At 43.6% G+C, this 26,921-nt stretch overlaps 2 protein-coding genes across 2 annotated transcripts in view; one reads left to right on the forward strand and one right to left on the reverse strand.

The window, feature by feature from the left end:
• The window catches only part of rars1 (arginyl-tRNA synthetase 1), a 61,510-nt gene extending 56,756 nt beyond the window's left edge, over positions 1–4,754 (forward strand). The window contains exon 15 of the mRNA XM_077591670.1: positions 4,594–4,754. Coding sequence (XP_077447796.1) covers positions 4,594–4,703 — 110 coding nt within the window. The 3' untranslated portion in view covers positions 4,704–4,754. The remainder of the gene's footprint in view (positions 1–4,593) is intronic.
• Positions 4,755–9,696: 4,942 nt separating this feature from the next.
• Positions 9,697–26,921, reverse strand: part of LOC144068472 (rho GTPase-activating protein 7) — a 29,870-nt gene continuing 12,645 nt past the window's right edge. Inside the window, 9 exon segments of the mRNA XM_077593042.1 lie at positions 9,697–10,940; positions 11,473–11,646; positions 12,458–12,711; positions 13,130–13,405; positions 18,585–18,737; positions 19,544–19,662; positions 19,757–19,957; positions 20,449–20,501; positions 21,279–21,483. Of these exon segments, the coding sequence (XP_077449168.1) occupies positions 10,859–10,940; positions 11,473–11,646; positions 12,458–12,711; positions 13,130–13,405; positions 18,585–18,737; positions 19,544–19,662; positions 19,757–19,957; positions 20,449–20,501; positions 21,279–21,483 (1,517 nt within the window). The 3' untranslated portion in view covers positions 9,697–10,858.

Below are 26,921 nucleotides of genomic sequence, written 5' to 3' on the forward strand. Positions count from 1 at the left end.
GGGGGGTAATAGCCAGGGTGTGCAGGGGTGGGAAGAGTGTGTACAAGGGGTATGGAGTTCAAGAGCGGTAAGACGGGGGAGGGTCGAAGATCGCCAGTCTGGCTTCTTTTGTAACCGCATTTTGACGTTTTCATGGAGAAGGCGGTGTCGGGGATCAGAAGGAGCCAGCTGGTTCCAGGTATCCGCTTTAAGAAGTGCTTGTAAATTGAGGCGGGATGAGAGGGGTGTAAGATGTGCCTCATGTAGGACTGCTTCGGTGGGGGTAGACCTGAGGTGGTGGGTTATGGCGTGGGCTGCTTCCAGTTGGGGCAGTTTCAAGGGATTTGAGGTGAGTTTGGGCCAGCCAGGGGGCCCATGCCCATGGGAGCATCGGGGGCGCTAGCTCGCGGCTCCCTTTTTGTAGCATCTGTGGTCGCAACCGTTGTGCGTTTCCTGGTCGGTGCTCGTAGATATTGTTATACACGCAAGAGATGCAAAAAAGGCAGTGCCATGGCCACCTGGCTTGGTCGCATCACGAAATTTTGATCGTATCTCGGGCGAATTATTCGATCGAAATTTCCGTCGTAAGACGAGAATATTGTAAGACGAGCGGTCATATGACGAAGTATGACTGTACATATACATATACACATACACACACACATCCTTTTATATATATATATATATATATATAAAATTGTCACAGTAGCAAGAGGGTGAGAATGCAGCTACAGGAAAGGAGTTTTAGACATAAATTGATAGGGAATAAGTAAGTTAACAAATAAATAAATACATGAATAAATATATAAATAAATAAGCTTGTATGTATATATATATATATATATATATATATATATATTTTTTTTTTCCAGCAATTTGGTGCTAATACATAAAATTGCTTGGAAGCTATTGAAGATATTCGGTGCTAATAACAGTATTAAATTAATAAATGGAATGTGTTATTAAAAAACCAAAAGGTATTCGTTAAACACTATCATTTGTGTAAATTTTGTTTACTCCTATATAAGCCGCTTTTGTCGGACAAAAATGACAATCGAGGGTACGGCTTATATGCGCATAAAAACACGACTTGCAAAAAAAAAAGCAATTGGACGGCGCCGTAACACGATGCCGTCACGACAAAAATGGAGCCCATCCGTGCGCTGTGACATCAAGAGGCAAGCGAATGTCAATACGGACATTTATTTCAAAATAGAGAAAAGATAAACATAAAATGCCACACAAAATTTATTTTGACGTCTATGAATGAAATCCATGAAAAAAACGTATCTTGCATAAAACGCAAAACGTTCCCGTCTCTGCTCGGTCGGGGCACGGCCATCTTACTATAGTTAAACGTGCTCTGTCGATAGCGTTTACCATGACAGCACATTACAATAGTTCAGGCTGATCGAAGGCCTTGCAGTCGATCGTTAAAATATAAACCTTGATACCTGCGTAATGTGTATGCTATTATTGCTCCCAGAGCCTTGGTGAAAACTACGTACAGACGCTCCCCTACTTACGAACATTCGAGTTACGAACAACGGTACTTACGAACATGTCTGCAAATTGCGTTTATGTCGAAAAATGTTCGTAAGTTTGATTTTGTATTGCGCGCCTTTTTCCCCGAGTAGTGCTTCTTTCCGCCGCTAATACCGACGCCTGGCGCTGTGAGAGCTCAGCTCACCTAGCATCCACCTTCCTCTGCCCAGTTCGTTGCAATACGGAAGTGCGTGAACGTATCACCAGTGCGCAAAGAACCTTTTTCATTTGTATCATTAAATATCTCGTGCATCCATTATTGAATTTGGTTGGTGAAAAGCGAAAGGCTTCTAGTGAGGGAGGTGCAAGGAAGAGGCAAGCCATTTCATTTGAAATGAGTGGCAATAATAACGAAGCTTGATGCGCGTCAGAAAGTGGTGAGCGTTGCACGGCAATACAACTTGAATCGTTCGACCGTCAGTACCATTTATAAACATAAAGATCGAGCAGCAGGACCCAAATATTGAACGTTGCACAAAGTTTGCAAATCAATTGAATGATGCCATACAGTACTACCGCATCATTTATGATGAAAAAAAGAAAACTGCAATCGTCATTAGATAGCTTCTTTCGGCCAGTTTCTAGTAAATCTCTCTCTCTAATGTATGTATACAGTACTGTATGTATTCTCTCCATGTTATTAAATGTTTTTTTCAGTACAAACCAGTGCGTGTTACTTATACAAGCCTTACACATACAAATACACTTATATAAACCTTCAATATACTTATATAGGCCTTAAACATAAATTATGATACAAAATATAGCACTGAGCAACTTACGAACAATCGCTCCAAACCTAACTTGTTCGTAAGTAGGGGAGCGTCTGTATAGCGCTATGGGCATATTTTCTGGTTGTGCCTACGTTACTTCCTTTTTGAATTTGTCTACGTGCAAACACCCCCCTCCTTTTCGGAACACAGAAAGGAAACAATTGTACATTTGTGATTATGAAATAAGACAACATTCCGCTTTGATTTTTTTTCTTTTTATTTCTTGTTCGAAAGTGACAACTCTTGCCTTAATATGAACCATTGAAAAAATATCTAGATATTTCGACATTAGCATCAATTTGGCCGCCACATCTTAAACTTCTGGTAAGAAAATTGTAATTTATGTCATTTAAAAAGCATTGGGTTCTCATCAAGATAGACTTTTTTTTCCAAATTGAAATGATATTGACCCTAATAATATGCTTTTGATTCATATAGTATCTCAGAAATACCACATGTGATGATTTTTCTTAAGATTTTCCCTTCAAGGTAACACATTTGTACTCGCTATTAAAATCATAAATATGGAGGTGAAAATTTAGAATCAGGGGGCAGCTTATATGTGAGAAATTGTAAAATTCAACAATTTTTAGGCAATTTTAGGGTAAATACAGTACCTATCTTTTCTGTAAATTTGGTGCCAATACATCAAATTGCTCGGGCGCTATTGAAGATATTAGGTGCTAATAACAGCAATAAAGTAATAATTAATGAATGAATTATTGAAAAACCAGTTCGTTAAACAGAAGGTAATTACCTATCTTTTCTGTAAATTTCGTGTCAATCTGTCAAATGGCTTGGGAGCTATTGAACAAAATAGGTGCTAATAACAATAACAAATTAATCTATAATCATTATAAAACGTGATTTATGGGTGTGTGTGTGTTAAGATTCTTTCGCTACATTTGTCCAAACCGTGCAACATAGTTTAAATTTTTTATGGTGGCCGGATCCTAATAGTCGAGTGAATTTCTTCACCTATAAGTGTGTAAACTTAATCGTTTATTTGTTAAACAACCATTTTTCAAAAGAGAATTTTTTTAATAGCGCAACAATTGTCTTTTGGTTGGCGAAGCATGGCCCCACTGCTTGTTTCAAAATAAAGAAAAGATAAACAGATAAAACGCTAAACAAAATGTATTTTGACGTCTATGAATGAAATTCATGAAAAAAACGTATCTTGCATAAAACGCAAAACGTTCCCGTCACTGCTCGCTCGGGGCACGGCCATCTTAGTGGGGTCGGGGCGCAGCCATCTTAGCGAGCTCGGGGCATGGCCATCTTAGGGAGGTCGGGGCGCAGCCATCTTAGTGAGTTCGGGGCGCTGCCGTCTACATTTTTTTTCACCAGACGCGAGTAGCCTTGATTTTGAAATAAAACAAAATTCCACCATGATTTTTTTCTTTTTATTCTATTGGAGTAATATGAACCATCGAAAGAATTGAGACATTTTGACATTAGAAGCATTATGGCTGCGACAACATCTTAAACTTCTGGTAAGAAAATAGTAATTTCTGTAATTTAGAAAGCATCAGGTTCTCATCAAAATAGACGTATTTCTCTTTTAAAATTGAATAATTAGAAATTTTGCATTTACAAAGACAGGCATATTAACGTCCTTATGATATTGACCCTAATAATGTACTTTCGATTCATACAGTATCTCAGAAATACCACTAGTGATGATTTTTCTTAAGATTTTCCCTTCAAAGTAACACATTTGTACTCCCTATTAAAACCATGAATATGGAGGTGAAAATTGGGAATCAGGGAGGGGGCGGCTTATACGCGAGAAATTGTAAAAAAAAAAATGCTTTTATGCGAGTAAATACGGTAGTTGTTTCACTTTTAAAATATCTCTGTCAGGACTGCACCCCACCGTACATCGAGGAAATACTACCCAATAGCAAGGTCTTTTCAGTTAAGGGGCCCATTGACACTCATCGCACAAGGACCCTGTACACATTTGTTCTACCACTAATGTGAAATACTGTACCTTATTTGAAGTGTGTGTTCAGTTATAAAGCTTGAAGCAAATTAAAGCCTTCAGTCCAATGTAATGATTTGTTACCCAAGGAAATTTGGCAGCTAATGTTGCTTATCCTTGTTTGCATTTAAGGCTTTGAGCTCTTCCGGTATGCTAATTCCCGATTGAGCACCGCAAGGCTAATAGTATAGTTGGAACTCGCCCCAAGGCATTGTTTTTACCAGGGCCTTGTAGGAAGACTTGTATATTTTTCTTTTGACAAATAGGTTTTTTGTTTCTCAAACATGTGCAAAAATATTTGTGCTGCAGGTGAGGTGGTGAAGGTCAACATGTGCCGTATGTTGCTCTGTGAAGCCACGGCGACCGTCATGGCGAAAGGCTTCGACATCCTGGGCATCAATCCGGTCCAGAAGATGTGACATCCTCTCCATACGATTTTAAATACATTAAAAAACTAATATGGGAACATCTGCTTAGTGTAAATCTTTCTTTCTTTTTTGCGACAGCTATTGTTCAAAGCCCATGCTCAGAATTACTATATACACTAAAGCATTATTGCAAGGGTGTCCAAACTATGGCCGGTGAGCAAGTTCTCATTGGCTGGCAGTAAATTGTAAAAATATTGTTGACTGTGGCCTGCCTAAGAAGCTTAAATTCATCCTCCCTTCTGTTGCACTTTTCAACATCAACACTAGTTGGAGCTTGTCACTTAAACAGTGCCTCCCCATTAGGTTGGTCAAAACTCAAAACCAATGTAGGAAACTCTCGAACAGGTGTGGGCAAAGTATTCCACAAAGGGCCGCATTCCAACCCATAAAGAGAACACCTTTTCACCAAACTGGTGTTCTTCAAGTGCAATCAGTGGATTGCAGTCAGGTGCTCCTTGTTTTCTGCAGAGATCTCATTGGCTAAAATGTCTGCTGGATGGATTGGAACAAAAACCTGCACCCAAAGCGGCTCTCGAGGACCGGTTTGCCCACCTCTGCTGTAGAATTTCAGTATTTTATATGAATAAAGATACAATACAGTAATACCTTGAGATACTAGCATAAGGCGTTCCGGGACCAATATCTCATTCTCATCTCATTTTCGGAACCGCTTTATCCTCATTAGGGTCGCGGGGGGAGCTGCAGCCTATCCCAGCAGACTCCGGGCCAGAGGCGGGGGACACCCTGAATTGGTGGCCAGCCCTAACCTTAACCCCAGCACACACACACCCGTACCTAAGAGCAATTTAGAGTGTCCAATCAGCTTACCATGCATGTTTTGGGAATGTGGGAGGAAACTGTTAGGTTTATCCAATTCCGGTTTATCCTTAGGTATTTCCAAATTCAGCTTTCAATAAAAAAGGCATCTGTAGTCACATCACCATTTAATTCTTGCAAGAAGAGAATACATCCACCCGCTCGTCCGGTCAAGATTACTCTGTCGAGCGGCATTATGTCCTGCCCATTTAAGGCCTCAAATCAAAACAATTACAAGGTTATCGATTCGATCCAATTGCGTAAGCAAGAAACAAAACAATTCCATATCAAGCAAAACTAGCGTCACAAATTAAAACAATATGCGAGTAATCCCGGAGGTTGACTGATAGCCATCCGCTGAACCAACAACAATTTAAGCGTCCTTCACAGATCTTCATTGCGAACTTGCATCTGGGGAAAGGGTTGAGGCGTATCTTCCAGTAATCAGTCCTCGGAGCAAGGACTCAGTGTATTGTTAAGTCATTGCGAACTTGTATCTCTAGCTGGAGCCAGCTGTCCTGGAGAGCGACCTTGGAGTAAGCGTTTGTCTTCGTTGAAAGCACATATTAATTCTAACTCATTTCAATTCTAACATAAAAGCGATCAACACATATATATATATATATATATATATATATATATATATATATATATATATATATATATATATATTGTTTAATATAGTTACACATTTAGGATGAGCATTACTATTCCTAATAAGCAAATATATTGATTAATATAGCAAGCATGTATATTATAAGGCTTTATATTCATTGCAAACACATTTATAATAATGATTACTCCAACAGAAACCCACGCTGGCCCGGGGAGAAATGCAAACTCCACACAGGTGGACGTGACCTGGATTTGAACCCAGGACCCCAGAGCTGTGAGGCCGATGCGCTATCTACTCGCGCCACTGGGCCGCCGGGACTAATATCATATTTCAATTTACTTAACTCAAATAAATTCTCATAGAATATAATTAAATACTAATTAATCCATTCCCACCCTCTGGGAAAAAACACCAAATTCAACACCTACTCACAAAGTAACAAATAGCTACCTAGTGGTTATGATCTTCAATACTAAAATGTGACAATCGGTACAGACGAGAGAGACTTGACGGACAGCAACACGCTCGTAACATAACAAACTTTAAATTTAACTTAAATGAACTTTAACTTATTACTATACACACTTGAAAATAAATTTGAATCTTACATTACACTAAATTTAAACCTTGTGCCATAACCAAGGAAAAGGGGTTAATGTATTCCACCGTGGCTTTCGAGTCGGAACTTGCTGCTTCTCCATGCCTCAGAACGAATCCCAATTCGTTTTTTTTAATTATCGAACCAGCCACAACTCGCTTTGAAGGGTTCAGGTGGTGTCCTTTTTAGATGCTTGCTTTGCTATCAAGTCCATGTAGATTCTGCTGGCTTTTTCGCAGATTATCGCCTCGGTCACGCTATCTTCAGTAAAAAAATGCACCCTGTATGCCCCGGTACTCCTAGATATATTTACGTGAGGGAGATGCGGCGAGAAAGACAGCGATGCGGTTCTTATAAACAGCCTCTCGCACACTCGGGCACCTGGACGGCTGTAAATTTGTCTTGTATCTCATAGCGAAAATGTGGTCGGTATTTTCCTCATCTCAAGTTTCTTGTTATGTTGGGACACTCGTATGTCAAGGTATTACTGTACTGAGACTATGGTAGTAAGAATCAGCACGCTTTGCTCCTTCAGCTTCAGAGGGAAGAACCCAGAATTTATTGAACACGCTCATCCTATATTTGCCAGAAACAAGCAGGGCGCCTCTGCAATCTTACGTCCTTATTTGGTGAAGACGCACCGCTTTCCTGGGAAGATGTTTACAAGATTCGCGGGGGCTTACATAAGCGAGTTATACGAGTCCATTTTAGGGCATTAGACAGTTACATTCTGCACAACGAATTCATTTGGGTTTAAATCCACAATATTCCCAATAATTCCCATTTTTAGTAAAGCTAGGGCAAGAAGTTTTGAACCAGAGGAAGAAATTGATTGGGAACGAGCAAGGGAAAATGGATGCTATAAATGAATGTGATATGTGATTAAATAAATAACAAGTGAGCAATGTATAAAGGAAGTTTGGGTTCTTCCTCCTGAAGCTGAAGGAGCAGAGCGTGCTGATTCCTATTACCATAAGACTGGGTCGGTTCTTTATTTAAAAATGAGAGGGTCTGGGACTGCTCGCGTCTCAATCCTCCGACACACTCTGAAGATGTCTCCTCTCGCCTTGTCTCTTATTGTCCAAGTTACAGGAAGTTTCAAGCTGAAAAAAGGAAAGAGGGAGTTCTCTCCCAGTTACAAAAGGTTCTTTGATGTATGACTGACCATATGCTCTCTTAAGGTAACACCTTTACAGTCTCTTTCCCTATCTCCCGCAATCTTCACACAATGGTTCAAACAGGCGCCCGACCCCCTGGGGTAGTTCCTCTTTGTTGAATAAGGTGAAACTTTCCCCCAGGGCTCAAGACACTCTAATTCTATTAGCAAGCATTTCGATAGTCATACCAGAATCAGGATAACTTATTTACAATAATTCCAACAGATATATTTGAATATCCTTGTACCCGTGCATTGTTTTTGTTGCTGGTAGCCCTCAACCCATTCCCTGCCATTACCATTTATAGACATCAAATCAATTTAAACTGTAAAGGCTGGAATTAAGTGAATGTTTCATGAATGAATTAACACTTAAAAATGAATACATGTTTAAATCCTGATCTTCCAACAAGTTTCGGAAACCCTGCCCTGGTGGCAATGAGTAAACGGGCTAGAAAGTGCAAGCTTTATTAAAAAAAAAAAAATTGGTAGCATAGCACATTGGCATTTAACATAAGAAATCTACATCGCACTTCTGCAGTTTCTCTTTTTGAAAGTTGTTTTTGCAGACTTTTTTTTTAAATTAATTGTAGCTCTATAAAATATTGTTTGCATCAGTGAGGCTCTTTAATGGAAACAGTATATACTACTGTCTCTCATTAGCATCCAGCTGTTTGAATAGCCGCAGAGAATGAATGTGTTGTCCTTAGCGGTTTTGTTAATGATGCATTTTATGACTAAGTTTTTTTTGTTACAAAATGCTGACCGAGAGGCTAAAAAGTAACAAATGAAGCATTTGCGTCAACTCATTTCCTTGTTATGAAGGTACAAGGACTGCAATCAATTGGGTGAGTGTTTTTTTTCTTTGAAAATATAATAAAAACATTTTACCTTGGAAAAATATGTTTATTTTCTGGAGCTGTCCACGGCGTGGCTTCACGCTGTGCTGAGCTCCACATGGGAGCAAATCTTTGGAAAATTCAAATGAATGTCCAATTGACCCACAGGCTATTTTCTTTTGGTTGCTCTCCCCCCGTTCTTGGTCATTTCATCATGTGCGTACTTTACGCATGTCCTCAAAAGTGCTTGTCCTTTGCAGTAAAAATGCCTTTTTTTCCATTTTTCTTCATGTGCTTAATGGCATTCTGGATGTTTGTTAGGCATGTGGCAATATTGTATTTGTGCCAATACTCTTTGATGCTGCTGTTCTCTTTGTTCTTGTCAATTGATGAAATGAGTCCCTGCATTGTGGATTTTGTGTAGAGGGCCTTGAATGGACGAATAACTCCTTGATCCATAGGTTGAATAAGGGAAGTGGTGTTGGGGGTCAAGCACTCCAGTTGAACCCCTTCATAATGGAGGTCGGTTGCATGTCCTCCTGCACAGTCCAATAGGAGGACGACCTTGATGGGCAGCCCCCTTTCAGCGAGGTACAGCTTCATGTTCGGAATCAAGCCGTTTCAAAACAAGTCCTTTGTGACAGCTTTCGTGATCCAACTTTTCCTGTTCTGTTCCTGAATGTGTTTTTTCTTTGAAAAAATAAATATATTTTTTTTACCTTGGAAAAAAAGTTTTTTTTTCTGGAGCTGTCTGCGGCGTGGCTTCACACTGTGCTGAGCTCCACATGGGACCAAATCTTTGGAAAATTTAAATGAGTTTCCAATTGGCCCACAGGCTATTTTCTTTTTGTTGCTGTCCTCCCGTTCTTTGTCATCACATCACGTGTGTACTTTACACATGTCCTAAAAGGTGCTTGTCCTTTGCAGTAAAAATGCTTTTTATTCATCTTATGATTTCATTTCAAGTCTAGTCATCTGCGGTGTGGCAAGACTAAAACATCTAGTTTCTGATGAACTAGAAGATATATTGAAATGTGTGTAAATGAGGAACGAGTGGGTGTCATCAACTGACACCAGAGGTGACTTGAGTGATTGACAACTTTGTTAATGCCTGTTTTCTTTCTTTCTTGTTTGCTCTTTTTTGTTATGCTGCTTTGAACCTGAAATGTATACATGTTCTACTTGAAATTGTTTTCCACATTGCAACATTCCTCCTTTAAAACAGCTGCCGTCTCCTTGAAATCTGTTGTGTTCTCTCAATTTTTCCTACTTTGATTTCGTCATTCTTTTCACAGTTATTTTTTTATTTAGCACATCCTTTTTTTTATTTGCTCGTTTCCTTTTAAGCATGTTACTTGCCCTTTGATGCTAATCTTTACTCCTCTAATCCTCCATTTTTTTTTCTTGCATTAATGATTCTATTTGAACTCTATTGTCTTCACTAATTGGTCTTTGCTGCCTCAAATACTCATTATTTAAAATTCACTATTGCTCTAAAGCAGTTTTTATCCCTTCTCATATTCTGCATTTCTTCCTAAAAAGTTTCTAGTTGAAGGCAGTTATTAAGATCAGTGTTTTCTAAACTTGGCCATTTTTTCTTTTCTCTGCATTGTTTTTTCTTTAAAAATGAGTACGAAACTGGACCGCCCTTTTTTGATAAAACGGAAATGGTATACCCAGAAGAAAAAAAAGAACATTTTTATTCGTACAAACTAATCCACATTCACTCAAGCTTACATATCTCTTAGTTGTAGTTCCATTAAATACTAATACTCCATTAAATTCTGATCTTTTTCAAGGGCACACGTCCCACGAGCATTAGTGATCTTCCAGCTTGTGAGGCCTTTGAAATTGTCTTTCCTCAACTTAACGTAGTGAGGTAGATGTCCTCGACTTCCTGTGTTGGGATTTCGGCAATACATCTGATTTACTGGCGTCCATTAGTTTATACTTTATGTCAGAACTTGCCATCCATGACTGTTTTTTCTGTAATGTTGAGCCTCACCTTGGGAGGAAAAACTCAAGAGGCCAGGAATGTTGGGATACAGCGCTGCATTTTTTAAGCGTAAAATAAATAAATTAATAAAAGTATAGCTGATTGCATATCTCATTATGTTCGCCTCAAAAAGATGCTTTGATGGCTAGCAGACCGGCGACCAGATCATGTCCACTCACTTTGCGGTGCCATGCCAGAGACCGCCCCCTAGAGTAATAGGACATGAAACAGTAATGGCTCAGTTAGATTGGAGTGTTTTTAACGCAACCTCGTGTCCTGCAAGTGTTTGAAAACCCTGCAGTACCAGGCATTGTCATGGGGAGTACCTTAAAAAAAGGCAAGCTCCCATTCAAAAACTGCCCAATTTCACCATCATTATTCATTCAATTTCCGTGCCACTTATCCTCACCAGGAGGGTGCTGGAGTCTATCCCAGCCAAGTATGGGCCGCAGGCGGGGCACATCCTGAATTGGCACAAGGAGACAAACAACCAATCACTTATGGCAAGGGGCAATTTATAGTGTTCAACCAGCCTACTATGCATGTTTTGGGGATGTGGGAGAGAACCCAGAGAAAACATTCAAACAGCACACAGGAAAGTCCGGACCTGAGATCGAACCCTCGGTCTCAGACCTGTGAGGCCGACACCCTAACCACTCGCTTACCGGACTGCCCTATTTCACCAATAAAGTAAACTTTTTTTTACTGTTAATGGAAAACGGATATAACGGGTGTGTACCTGGTTTCAGTTTGACACAAGTGTGGGAGATGGGTCTTGCTTGGTGTGGTGGGCTCTAACAGATAGAGGCAGGAGTGTGTGTGCACACGAATGCCCTCTGGTGGAGCGTCTGGGTGTTGCGTCGACACGGATGACACGTACAGCGGGCCGTCAGAAGGTTCCACCTGTCAGGTCCTGAAAGGTTATTTCCAAGAAATAGAATAGGAATCAATTCCTTGTTGTTGCTCGTTTGCTCCTAAACATATCACGTTTACAGTAAATATAGGTAAACGTGTCCCTTCCTCTGCTAATTTCATTGTAAATCCACCATTCGTCCATTCATTTCCTGAACCGCTTATCCTCACAAGGGTCGTGGGGGTTCTGAAGCTTATCCCAGCTAACTATGGCCACCAGGCAGGGGACACCCTGAATCGGTGGCCAGCCAATCATAAGAGCACGTGATTCTGAAGTTTAGAAAGCGCCTGACTTTGAGGTATTGCAAAGTTCACTTGTGCTATGACAAGAAACCGGAGCTGAAGACAAAGGCAAACACCCACACACGTGCGCGCGCACACGCACAAATTTTATCTGACTCCAGGCTGGGATTAAATATTCATCACCCTCATTCATGCAGAAAATAATAATACAGTGAAATTTCGTTACTATGCCACCTTGTTACTATGCCACTCTCGCTATTATGCCACTTTTTCTCAGTCCCGACAAAATTCAATACACAATAAATGTACTATGCCTCCCCCTAATCTCGCTACTACGCCACTATTGTCTGTGTGTTGTATCTTCGAATTCATTTATTTTTGAAATTTATCCCACAATGTCCGCTCATAAACGCCAGAGAACCGACTTTACGCTGCAGGAGGAGATAATCGATTGTGCGAAGAAGGAGTCGAATCAGTCCAACCTAGCCAGGGAGAAAAGCAAGAAATGGAAGCCTGTAAGTTCTTGATATGTTGCTGTTGATATTTTTTAAATTTATTTTATTTTTTACCTGAGCAGAAGATGCTCACGCTGTAAACAGGACGTCAAACCGGCGTCCTGGCCCAGGAGGAGGTAACGGTAGACATGGGCATGCTCGGTGGTGGTTTGGATGATGCCGGCCTCCTGCGCCCTAACGTACCACAAGTTGGGGGCTCCGAGAAGCCGCTGGAGCAATACCTTTTGTGGGACATCCACCTCCACCGAGCCGCGCCAGGTCCAAAGTGGGCAGTCGTTGTCGGTCTGAGGAACCATAACGACATTAAAAAAAAAACATCAACAGCTGCTTCCAGCATGTACGTATAATGCAACTGCAATCACAAAACAAGTGGTGAATTGACAAGATTCAATTAGACTAGAACAATTATCAAGAAGTGTATTTATTAAATATTACCGCCATGAGCATATCAAAAGACTAATGTATTAATATCTAAATATGATCTATTGATAAAAAGTTATAGTCCATTTAGTCCAAATCCTCACTGCTTGAATCTTCAGGGGGTGGCGTAGGGGCAACAGGAGGATCTTATGCGATAGGTTTTTGGTGCACAAGGAACATCGTGATGAGAAGATGTGACTGCTGTCTTCTTTTTTGTACAAATACGTTTTGGTACAAAGACATGACGCTGTCAAGACAATTGCCAAATTCAATGGCTCTTAACATGTTGTCATCAATCTCCTGGACCCGTTGTTGCAAACTGCGTGCCATATCGAAGATCTCCTGCATATTTCTTAATGTACGACCACGTTCTCCATCCTCATCCTCGTCCTTGTTCGCTGCCTCTTCTTCTTCACTCGCCGATTGCATCATTTCGATGAGGTCCTCATCAGTTGGGGGTGTTGAGTGGCTCTCAAGCAGTGTGTTGATGTCCTCCACTGTCATTTCCGAGAATTCTTCAGTGGTTACCAACCAAGCCAGCTTCAATGCCTTATCTTTAGCTGAGTGATGAATCTTCTCAGGCTTAAACCCAGCGGCGGTCCGTGCATTTTCTAGCGACGCCTTCAGCGAATCAATCCAACCCTCAAAAACTATTTTATGACTATAAAACCTTTACTGCAGCTACAGCTGCGACACATAAAAAATAATCAATAATAACCTCATACAATTGAAATATTATTTAGGAATATAGCCATATTTTACTCACCAAAAATCCTTTTTAACTGTACACAATATCCATACTCCTTTCTTTCTTCCTTCTTTTCTATTGCCATCGAAGCTAATGCTGAAAGTTTTTATTTGATTTAGTGCTGAAAATGTTCGTTCCCGGTTGTGACAGGTTTGCTTGCTTTGGAGTTGTCCGACCTTTCTTAATCATGTCCAGCTTTTTTTTCTTGATAAGTCCATCTTGAAAATGGGTTTAAATCAACACAACACTATATTTGCTTGTGCAGCTCGCTCCAGATACAGTTTGGTAGCTCTGGCTAATCCACTCTATCACTAGCCAGTCATAGTTGGTGAAAGCGATGACGTATCCCTACGCCTGCGACAAGGCATTGTCGTGTTGCCAACTCGAAATCTGATTGGTTAAAGCAACAGTCTTATCGATGCTTGTTTAATGCAGCAGAGCCTGCAGAACTGATTGTGAAGGCCTTGAGGCAAATTTGTGACCCTGGCAACAAATAATAGCTGAAATGTGATTGGTTAAATGCTTCAATATGAAAACACATCTGGAAGCAGTGCAACCAGGGGAAAAAGCTATGAAATAAAGCTAACAGACAATTTGGAATTATTTAATAAGTATTGATGGACAAAATATAATATATGATTCAGATATTTCTTAGGCCAGCAGAGAAGGCCTTGAAGGCGCTGACGGCCCGCCACTGCTTAAACCCCTTAAAGTCCTGGTTGATTTCTTTGGGCCACAAATCCAGCTCGTAATGATAGTCTTTTCCTTCATGTGCTTAATGGCATTCTGGATGTTTGTTAGGCATGTGGCAATATTGTATTTGTGCCAATACTCTTTGATGCTGCTGTTCTGTTTGTCCTTGTCAATTGATGAAATGAGTCCCTGCATTGTGGATTTTGTGTGGAAGGCCTTGAATGGATGAATAACTCCTTGATCCATAGGTTGAATAAGGGAAGTTGTGTTGGGGGTCAGACACTACAGTTGAACCCCTTCATAATGGAGGTCGGTTGCATGTCCTCCAGCACAGTCCAATAGGAGGAGGACCTTGACGGGCAGCCCCCTTTCTGCGAGGTACAGCTTCACGTTCGGAATCAAGCAGTTTTAAAACAAGTCCTTTGTTAGAGCTTTCATGATCCAACTTTTCCTGTTGCTCATCCAGTGGACAGGCAGCTTTGGTTCCATTCCAACTCAACAAGACGATACCTTTTGTAAGTGTAATCGGTTAATTAAAGTCAGGCAGGTGCTACTTATTTTAGAAGACACCTGATTGGTTAAAATGTCGGCACTGGATCAGTTGGAACAAAGACCAGGACCCACTGCGGCCCCCGGTGGAATCGGTTTGAGACGTGATTTATAGTGATAATGGCACCCAAATTGTGTTAACAAAATAATGGGCTGGATTGACAAAAGGTTCCAGATCTCGTTATGAAATCACTGCCTACATAACGAGTTCAACCGGACAACAACATATGAAAATCCTATTTGGTAAACCATACAAATCGCCATTATTCACTGCACGATTGGAACTGGATGATGAGGCTAATCTGGCTGACTACATAAAAAGGAAACGTATTGAATTTGGGTTAGCAGAAGGAGACTGTGCTTCTCAACAGGAAACCGATTGGACCAACGTTGGTGCCAGGAGCCTGGGTGCTCAACCTGCAGTATAAAGAAGAAGCACTAGCACGCCGAGAGGGGGATGTGGAGCCACCTTTTGCACTGTAGGAAGGTTCTCTCAGTTGAAACGTTTGAGGAGACGGGTAAGATAAACTTTCTGACCTAATAAAATGCAACCACTCCAATATTAATTGGAAAGATTATTGCTCAGGGAGCAATGCCATAAACCATAGGGCACTTTTTATATTGGTTTTATTGTCTCCATATGCAAAAAAAAAGGTGAAAACGTTTCAATTGAGACTAAACCTTCTTACAAAGGGTTAAAACAAACTCCCCAAATCACCATTCTTTGAGGAAAGTGTTTTTACAAAAGAAAAAAGTGCCCTGCTTGTAAAGAAAAAGAAAAACATTGAAACGGTGTCTATCCTGTTAAGAAAGCAGTGAATGGCAAGCCAATTTTTCCACTGTGCTAACTTTACTTGTTTGAACTTTACAGGGCATGGTCTGAATATGGGTGAGGTAGATGAGACATGGTGTGCCCATTGTCCAAGACAAACTGCGCCACTGATTCCACGTTTTGGCTTATGGTGGTGAAGTGGGGCAAATAAATTATATAACTCCTGTCAAAAAGAAACAGGACTATGTGCGTTGGTTTCACTGTTTTTACCAGTGTCTGTTTTAAAGTGGAGGAGATACAATTGGGGGCTCGGAATTTTCGGTGCGGCGGCTGGCCTCTCTCAACGACGTTGAGCCTCATCGAGGTATGGTGATCCGACTTACGGGTTGGTTTGCCAAATTGCAGCAGGAGTCTATTTTTCTTTGGGTTTCGCCAAATAAAAATATGAATAGGGTGAACAACAGTGTGAGAGGTCGATGGTTCTCAAAACATTCTTCTTCATTGCAAGCAAATATATAATAATGCAAGACTAATAATCCTAAGTGAAGCAAAGCGTTCTTCATTGCAAGCAAATATATAATAATGTAAGACTAATAACCCTAACACAAACCTTATTAAATAAACTCTAAATAAATAAGTCAAACTCAAACTCAAGTGACAGCGGATGAACGACCCTTGCACCTCTAATAGATTGAATGTTTATTGCCATTGATGGCAGCCATTAAGTTTAGTGGTTTCTGATCAAGCCATGATAGCAATTATTTTACATTTGAGTATGCAGTAATTTAGTATAAAATGAAAAATAAATTGGATTAAAAAAACATGGTATTGATACATTATTTATTTATACCCAGGTGGATTTATATCGATATTTTTTGCACTCTGCAAAGCGCAAGATTGGTATGTTGGGTCATGAGGCTATAGTTATCAACAACAAAAAACCCAACTATTATAATCCGACATAACCCAGCATTTTACCTTTTGTTCTCCATTCTTAGCTTTGTAACACAGTCTTGGTTTCTGATCAATTACTCAAATACTACTTCAGTTCAGCCTATATCCACTAATGCCTCGTTTTTCCCACGGTTTGTGTAGAGGGCCTTGAATGCATGAATGACCCCTTAATCCATAGTTTGAATAAGGGAAGTAGGATCACCCCTACTATACCATACCATGTTTTTGCACCTATAAGAAAATATAAGTTCACAAATACAATTATAAAGAAGTTTATGTATTAAATATTAGTTATAAGCATATGAAAAGACTCATCTCATCTTCCTCCGCTTTATCCGAAGTCGGGTCGCAGGGGCAGAAGAAGCCCACAATTCCCTCTCCCCAACCACTTAATCCAGATCTTCCGGGAGGACCCCAAGGCCTTCCCGGGCTAGCCGGGAGACATAGTCTCCCCAGCGTGTCCGAGGTTGTGCCCGTGGAATCCTCCCAGTGGACGGGTCCGGAACACCTCCCAAGGGAGGCATTCGGTGAGCATCCTGATCGGATGCCCGAGCCAAATCATCTAGCTCTTCTCGATTTGGAGGAGCAGCAGCTCTACTCCGAGCCCCTTCCGGATGACCGAACTTCTCACCTTATCTCTTAGAGAGAGTCCGGTCATCCTGTGGAGGAAACTCATTTCAGGCGCTTGTATCCGGGATCTCGTTCTTTCGGTCACGACCCACAGCTCATGACCATAGATGAGGGTGGGAATGTCGATCGACCGGTAAATAGAGAGTCTCATCTTTTGGCTCAGCTCCTTCTTCACCACGACAGACCAGTGCAGAAGCCGCATCACTGCAGCCGCCACATCGATCTGCCTGTCGATTTCACGCTCCATTCTTCCCTCACTCGTAAACAAGACCCAAAGATACTTAAACTCCTCCACCTGAAGAAGGACCTGATAACTGACAGGCCGCCTTTTTCCGACTGAAGACTGAAGGAATAATAGTTTAAAGCTTAAAGATAGTTCATTAGATCTCCCTGCATTCCTGTGGAATGTTGAGTGTGTGCGGGGGTCGCGGACAGGATGTGGGGGTTGGAATGGACTGTTTGCAGGAGCCAAGGCGAGATAACACGAAGGCAGTTGCTGGAGCGGAAAAGTACAACTGGGCGGAACCGCGAGGAGCTTCGACGTGAAACAAAGACCAATGGCCAGGAGGCCTTTGTTGTTGTGTCATTTGCATATTGTGGACTATAACTAAGTTCCTGGGCAACTCAGAGGAAGAGAACTACGACGACTGGTGGCAACAGAGACGCTTAAAGATGGACTGAGAGGAACCTGAACCACAGGCTTATGTATTAGATTTGTGTGTTAGAAATAAATCCATCCGTGTGTGAAAATGTCGGCTTCCTGGTACCTTTCTATTGCAGAACGAGCGCGCAAATTGTTGGATGAGTGGCAGTCGGGTAAGGTTGCAAATTGGAGTCAGATTATTAACTTAACTTTAATATAATTATAGAGAAAATTACCCCAACAAGACCATGGTTTCAGATCTGGAGGTGCTGATTTTCATCCCGACCACTTCACACTCGTTTGTGAATCATTCCACCGAGAGTTGGAGATCACGGCCTGATGAAGCCAACATAACCACATCATCTGCAAAAATCAGGGATGCAATAATGAGGCCAACAAACCGGACGGACCCCCTCAAAGCCACGGCGGTGCCTGGATATTCTGTCCATAAAAGTTATGAACAGAATCGGTGACATATGGCAGCCCTGGCTGAGTCCAACCCCCTCTGGAAACGGGTTCGATATACTGCCTTACCTACGCAGATCTCATCCACCCCCAGGCCCTCGCCACAGAAGAGTTTTTAACCACCTCGGTGACTTCAACCCTAGAGATGAGAGAGTCCGCCCAAGAGTTGCTGCTTCCTCATGGGAATGCATTTTGGTGGAATTAAGGAGGTCTTCAAAGTATTCGGCACACCGATTCACAACATCCCGAGTCGAGGACAGCAGCACACCATCCCCACTATACACTGTGTTGACGGTGCACTGCTTACCCCTCCAGAAACGCCGGATGGTGGACCAAAATTTCCCAAAGCCACCTGGAAGTCGTTCTCCATCTCCTCACCGAACTCCTCCCATGCCCGGGTTTTTGCCTTGGAGATGACCAGAGCCCCATGCCGCTTGGCCACCCGATACCCGTGAGCTGCCTACGGAGTCCCATGGGCCAAAAGGGCCCGGTAGGACTCCTTTTTCAACCAGGCGGCATCCCTTACCACCGGTGTCCACTAGCGTGTTCTGGTGTTGTCGCCACGACAAGCACCGACCACCTTACGGCCGCAGCTCTGGTCTGCCGCCTCAGCAAGAAAAGCGCAGAACATGGTCCACTTAATGTGCCCTGCTTCTTTCTGGACATGAAAGAAGCTCTGTCAGGGGTGGGAATTGAAACTCCTTCTGACAGGGGACTCCGCCAGGCGTTCCAAACAAACCCTCACAAAACGTTTGGGTCCCCCGGGCCGCACCGGCATCTGCCCCCACCATCGGATCCATCTCACCACCAGGTGCTGATTACTTGACAGCTCCCCTCTCTCTTTACCCGAGTGTCCAAGAAATCCGGCCACAGGTCCGATGACACGACCACAAAGTCGATCATCGAACTGCGGCCTCGACTGTCCTGGTGCCAAGTGCAGATATGGACACCCTTATGCTTGAACATGGTGTTCATTATTGTCAATCCACGACAAGCGCAGAAATCCAACAATAGAAAACCACTCGGGTTAAGATCAGGCGGGTCGTTTTTCCCAATCACTCCCCTCCAGGTCTCACTGTCATTGCCCACGAGAGAATTGAAGTCCCCCAGCAGAACGAGGGAGCACCCCCTCCAAGGACTCCAAAAAGGATGGGTACTCTGAACTGCTGTTTGGTGCTTACATACAAACAATTGTTAGGTCCCGTTCCCACACCCTAAGACGAAGGGATGCTACCCTCACGTCCACTGGGGTAAACCCCAACATACAGGCACCGAGCCTGGGGGCAGCAAGTATGTCCACACCCGATCGGCGCCTCTCAACGTGAGCAACTCCAGGGAGGAAGAGTGTCCATCCCCCCTTGAGAGAAGTGGTACCAGAACCCAAACTGTGCGTAGAGGTAAGCCAGACTACATCAAGTCGGAATTTCTCGATCTCACGCTCTAGCTCAGGGTCTTTTCCAACCAGAGGCTACATTCTACGTCCCAAGAGCCAGTTTTTGGAGCTGGAGATCGGACCGCCTCCTTTGGGTGCTGCCCTGCTTTCGACGCACCCGACCTCTTTGGCCCCTCTCATAGGTGGTAAGCCCATGTGAGGGGGACCCCCGTCGCCTCCTCGGGGTGTGCTGTGGGTGTAGGCCCGGCCACCAGGCGCTCGCCTACTTTCCCCTCCTCCGGGCTTGGCTGCAGAGTGGGGCCCCGGTGACCCGCTTCCGGGTGAGGGAAATTGTAGTTCATAGTTCTTTTTCCTTCATAAGAGGTCTTCTGAGCCATTCTTTGTCTGGTCCCTCACCTAGTCTGCCTTTCGCTGAAAGTCAGCTGGGTTAGGCTCCAGCAACGCCCGTACCGCTTTCGAATATGGAAGGTAAATGTATATTTAAAAAATTGTAAATACTTCAAATACTGTACTCACAATGTAAATAGTTACTCTCCGCTTGATATAAATAAAAAAACAGGTTGATGGGAGTTTTAGTCCAAGTCCTTGAAGGGGAACCCCCTTTCAGCGAGGTACAGCTTCGTGTTCGGGATGAATCAGTTTGTCAAGGCTTTCGTGAAGTCCTTCAGGACTGTACGTCTGATGTGGTAGCTTGCAGCACGGGGGCCCCACAAGGCACTGTGCTCTCCTCCCTCCTCTTCTCCGTCTACACATCAGACTTCAACCACAATACAGGCACCTGCCACCTCCAGAAGTTCTCTGACAACACCGCTATCGTTGGATGGGAACGACCTAGAGTACAGGGGAGTAATCACAGCCTTTGTTGACTTGTGTAGGTGTAGGCAAAACCACCTTTACATTAACACCAGTAAGAAAAAGGAAATGGTGATCGATTTTCAGAGGAATCCTCAACAGACCACTCAGGTGAACATCCGCTGTCTCTGTCTTTTTCAGCAACACGCTTATTTATTTATTTATTTATTAACTTGCTTATTACCTATCTATTTATGTCTAAAATGCCTCTCCTGTATCTGCATTGTCACCCTCTTGCTACTGTGACAATGAAATTTCCCGAAAACGGGATGAATAAAGTTATCCAATCCAAGTAAGTATAAATTGGTAGCCCGGCAATTTAGTGGTTAGCGTGTTGCCCTCACAGTTCTTGGGTTCTGGATTTGAATCCAGGTCAGTCCACCTGTGGGCAGTTTACATCTGCCCAGGACTGCATGGGTTTTCTCCGGTGACTCGGGATTCATCCCACATTCCAAAAACATGCATGGCAGGCTAGAAACTCTAAATTGCCCATAGGTATGAGTGTGAGCACGAATGGTTGTCTGTCTCCTCGTGCCCTCCGATTGGCTAGCCACCAATTCTAGGTGTCCCCTCTTTGTGCCCAAAGTCACCTGGGATAGGCTCCAGCACCCCCCGTGACCTTTGTGAGGATAAAGCGGTTCAGAAAATGAATGCATGAATGAATAAGAATAGACTGAACTGACATTCTAATCTCTTGTGAACAACAAGCATAGGTACATTAAATATGAAATCAAGAATAAGACAATAATATTTAACCTTTTGGCGCCGACGTCCCTTTTGACAGTGGTGAGGTGGAAGAGCGACGGCGCCAGGCAAACAGCCAGGTTTGTGGGCGTCATGTAGTTTGTATCCATGTGTGCCACCACATCACCAAGGAAAAAGAGCAACCTCCGCAGGGCCTCGTGGTTCTCGTCGGGCAGCAGCAAGATGGCCGCCTGCAATTGTTGATCTTTGGGGAAATCTGCAGATGCAAGGGAGCAGATGTTCTAATTTTCACTTCATCAATGGAATTCCATCTTTGTGTGGTATAGTTTTATGACCTTCACATGTGTACTATATGGTTCAATAAATGTTTTAATGCTGACAAAGTGCAGTGCTTCCAGTACTTTCCAAGGTCATATTCAAAAATTTTCTTACTCTTTTTCCAAGACAATAAAAATTTTGCCAAAGGTTTTTGTGGGCATTTGGTTCAAATGTACAAAAGCAAAACTTTATGAATGAGGGATAACATTAGGCCAGGGGGGCCTCACGAACTACTTTTCAAACCTTCAACCCAAATTAATATCCCTTCGAAAAATATATATAACTTCATAAATCATTCTATCGAGCAGTGGTGCTTAATATGTCGATAGTAGATCGACAAGCTACTATTAGTAGATCATGCGAGAATAATATTTGATATTTTAGTATTTTGGTTTCCTAAGGCCGACGCGCAAAATCCCTCGGTACGTCATTGTAAGGAATTAATTAGTCTTGCAGCACGGGGGCTCCAAAAGGCAGGGTGCTCTCCCCACTCCTCTTCTCCCTCTAAACATCAGACTTCAAACATAATACAGACACCTGCCGCCTCCAGAAGTTCTCTGACGACACCGCTAACCCTAACCCCATCAGCTGTCAGGCTCTTTAACAAAACAAATGGCTGAGTGTTAAGACTTACCGTATGTATACATGTACATCAATGTGTATGTATGTATATATATATACAGTGGTACCTCGTTGTACGACATGCTCGTGGTACCACGAAAATTTTGATCGAATAATTCGCCCACGATACGATCAAAATTTCGAGATGCGACCAAGCCAGGTGGCCATGACATGAGAGGCTGTTTATCATTGTAGCACACTGTCTTTTTTTGCCGCAGCGCTTTCGTGTATAACTGATATCTACAAGCACTAAACGATTTATTCAGACGAGTTTCGACCAGCAAACGCACAACGCGCATGCGTGGGCAAAAAAGAGGGCTTTCTGGGTAATGAAGTATACTCGTGCACACAACACCCATAGGCAATGGCACCCTTTCTCAGAATAAAACTTCATTACCCACAATCAATACGCGAGTAAGCTCAGCTATTGCATTTCCTGTTATTCTTTCTACGGAAAGAAGCTCCCACGATCGCTCAAGACAACTTCTCGTTGCAAGTGGTCGTGCGTTATCCTATTGTGAGGACATTTGTGTGCATCATTTTCGGAATATTTTGAAGGAAATACAACAGCAAACAGCCCATCGATAGCGAACGTGAGGGTGGAGGCGTGGCAAACCGCTAACCCGGAAAACGAAGGTAAAAAAAAACATTAAAAAAAATTAGAATTCAGTTTTGTGGAAAGTTACATTAAATGTATGTTTGAGTGTGTCTGTATATATTAACCCAAGTTAATTTAAATGTGTGTGTTCGTTTACGAGTGCCGTGAACACCCCCCCCCCCCTCCGCCTCCGGTATGCCGCTGTCTCTACCCTCCGCGAAATGCGTCTAATTTTACTTCTATTAAACACATTTTATTACTATTAAACCACTCGTCATTTATTACTTTGTCAATATATGGCGAATTAGAAGGAATAAAACATTTTTTTCCAATCCAATATCCTGTTTTTGGTGCTTTTTCAGAGGCGCCGGCCGGTGACAAGGTGTGGGAATGGCCGGTCCGGCGGGCGTCCGCGCCAGCCAGAGACGAGGCGAGGAAGTGGTCGGTCTGGCGGGTGTCAGCGCCGGCAGCTGACAAGGCGTGGGAGTGGCCACGTTCAGGGGCCCCGGCGCGTCGCCACCGCTTCCAGGCGGGAAAGAGCTCGGCGGGCGGGAACCGGGCACCCAGGAACTGGGCAGGCTGAAACCGGGCGGGCCGAAACCGGGCGGGCCGAAACCGGGCGGGCCGAAACCGGGCGGGCCGAAACCGGGCGGGCCGAAACCGGGCGGGCCGCAACCTGGCGGGCCGCAACGCGGCAGGAGCTAGGCGGGCAGGAGCTAGGCGGGCCAGCCGGCACCGGAAGCCTGGTTCGTGGCTTCGGCACGGGTGCGACTGGCGGCCCAGGTGGCAAAGGGACTATTTTGCGTGGCTTCGGCACGGGAATTTGGGAAGCTTGTAACGGCGTGGTCGGGCGAGGCGTCTGGACGGGCGGGGTCGGGCGAGGCGTCTGGACGGGCGGGGTCGGGCGAGGCATCTGGACGGGCGTGGTCGGGCGAGGCGTCTGGACGGGCGTGGTCGGGTGAGGCGTCTGGACGGGCGTGGTCCGGCGAGGAACTTGGACGGGCGAGGTTGAGCGAGGAGCTTGGTCAGGGGCTCGAGCGTCCAGGCCCTCCTTCTGCTTCTCCCTGTGGCGCGGCGCTCGCCGCCTCCTCCGGGAGGACGGCACAGCACACCGGCCGCCACGTGGTGGCCCATTGTAGATGGCCAGCCGAAAAGGTGAAAGACCGCTGCTGCGCCTCCCCACAAAGACAAGTCGGGCGGCGTTCGAAACTCCTCCCTGAGCCTCCCCGCCGGCCGCCACACGGTGGTCCACTGTAGATGGCCTGCCGACAAGGCAAATGCTGGTCGGGGTAATCCAGGTCGGAGTAATCGGAGAAAGAGTAGGGGTCAACGTCCTCCGGTGGAGCGTATCGGAGTCCGAATCGGCTAAGAAAATCACTGTCCGAGTCCGAATCTCCAGCATACAAATCAATTAGCTCCCAGTCGTCCTCATCATCAGAAAAGTCAGAGTCCCAACCGACATAGATTTTGCGTTCCAACGGGGCCTGAATTCAGATAACTAGGGCGATGAACTGGGGGTGTCGGAACTTGGGTATTATGACTTAGCTGTGCTGGCAGCCCAGTGCGACTCGCTGAGCGAAGGGTGGGTTTAAAGGTGGATGGAGGCTCAGAATTACCTCCTAGTCGAGATTCCTCCGCTGCCAGAACGTCTCTGAGGTGCCCACACCACGGTGTGTCCATTATAAACTCCCCAAAAGATTCTGGGGAGCTTACCGCTAAATCCATGTGGTCGGGGGGCTTCGAGAAGGGTGGTTGGCGTCAACGAGAGCGTCGGCGCGAACGTGGGTGGCTTCCCATTGGGTCCATGATGGTCGGATCGTTCTGTTACGATCGCGCCGCGTCGTTGTGGCACGATCGGGAATGGACCCAAGCGCGGGGAAGTAGGATTTGACGAGGTATTAGCTTCAAAACAACATCTTTAATAACTCAGAAGGGATCTTACAAAACAACGAGGACTTGTGAAACGAAAGCGATACCAAACAGGAAACGGGAGAACGAGAGGTATCGAGGAGAAAGGTAGCGTGGCTGCATGGCTACTGAATCCACGCAGTGACCTCCAGGAACATGCAGAAATTGTGCAGGAGCTTGCAGGAACGATCCGACAATGATAATAGAACTAATTGGTGTTTAAATACTAACTCAGGAAGTCATCAACAGATTGATTCCAGCTGCTCTGCCTCTACGGCAGGCCAGGAGGGACAAAACGGGGCGCTCCTGACACTTATGAGCAGCGTCTCGCGCCCACTGTATGCTTGTACAGACGCTCCCCTACTTAAGAACGAGTTAGGTTCCGAGCGATTGTTCATAAGTTGAATTTGTTTGTAAGTTGATTCAGTGCTATATTTTGTATTATAATTTATGTTTAAGGCCTATACAAGTATATTGAAGGTTTATATAAGTGCATTTGTATGTTTAAGGCTTGTATAAGTAACACACATTGGTTTGTACTGAAAAAAACATTTAATAAAATGGAGAGAATATGTACAGTACTGTATAGAGAGAGAGATTTATGTATTAGAAACTGACCGAAAGAAGCGATCTAACGACGATTGCACAGTTTTCTTCTTTTTTCATCATAAATGATGCGGTAGCACTGTATGGCATCATTCAATTGATTTGCAAACTTTGTGCAACGTTCAATATTTGGGTCCTGCTGCTCGATCTTTCTGTTTATAAATGGTGTTGAATGTGCAACGCTCACCACTCTCACGCGCATCAAGCTTCGTTATTATTGCCACTCGTTTCAAATGAAATGGCTTGCCTCTTCCTTGCAACTCCCTCACTAGAAGCATTTCTCTTTTCACCAACCATATTCAATAATGGATGCACGAGATATTTAATGATACAAATGAAAAAGGTTCTTTGCCCACTGGAGATACGTTCACGCACTTCCGCATTGCAACGAAGAAGGTAGATGCTGGGTGAGCTGAGCCCTCACAGCGCCAGGCGTCGGTAGTAGCGGCGGTAAGAAGCACTACTCGGAAAAAAATACAAAATTGGACTTACGAACATTTTTTGACTTAAACGCAATTTGCAGACATGTTCGTATGTACCGTTGTTCGTAAGTTGAATGTTCGTAAGTAGGGGAGTGTCTGTATATCAAAATTTGCTAAACATGATAAATATTTATTCCAAATTTTACCCGTATCTCAAATTGCTCGTATGTCGAAGTATTACTGTAGTTCATTTCTATGGGAAAAGTTGATTTGAGATACGAGAAAATCGACATACGAGCTTGGTCCCGGAACGCATTAAGCTCGTATCTCAAGGTATTACTGTATTAACATGCTCCCTTGTGGCCTGGTGGGGCGAGAGGTTAGAGAAGGGGTGTCAGACTCGGGTTGGTTCGCGGGCCACGTTAACGTCAACTTGATTTCACGTGGACCGGACCATTTTAGATATAATATTTAGATGTTTTTTTTATAAATGGATTTAAAGAACTGGATTAAAAGCCCTGAATATTCAGTTTTTTATTGATCTAAAACAATGTTTATTTTAGCTTTTTTTAAATATATTTTTAGATGTTACAAAATGATTTTTGAACTAAAAACACAGAAAAAAAATACAATTATTGATTTAAAAAAGGGAAAATCAGGAAATTTAATATACATCTATACTATTCATTTAAATTTGATCCTAAAACAGAAAGTCGGCACTCAAGATTTACTTTCCCGGGCCACACAAAATGATGCGGTGGGCCAGATTTGGCCCCTGGGCCGCCACTTTGACACGTGGGTTAGAGCGTCGGCCTCACAGCTCTGGGGTCCTGGGTTCAAATCAAGGTCATGTCCACCTGTTTGGAGTTTGCATGTTCTCCCCGGGCCTGTGTGGGTTTCCTCCGGGTACTCCGTTTCTTCCCACATTCCAAAGACATGCATGGTTCGCTGATTCGACACTCTAAATTTCCCCTAGGTATGAGTGTGAGTGTGCATGGTTGTCCGTCTCCTTGTGCCCTGCGATCGGCTGGCCACCGATTTAGGGTGTCCCCGCCTCTGGCCCGGAGTCAGCTGCTGATAGGCTCCAGCACCCCCCACGACCCTAATGAGGATAAAGCGGTTCAGAAAATGAGATGAAATAAGATATGCTCCCTTATCAGAACTACTCCTATTATTGTAGTACATTTTTTCCTTTCAACATTCAGTTTCAAATGTAGAGTG

The sequence above is a fragment of the Stigmatopora argus genome, chromosome 22 (genome assembly GCF_051989625.1).
Source record: "Stigmatopora argus isolate UIUO_Sarg chromosome 22, RoL_Sarg_1.0, whole genome shotgun sequence".
NCBI lineage: Eukaryota > Metazoa > Chordata > Actinopteri > Syngnathiformes > Syngnathidae > Stigmatopora > Stigmatopora argus.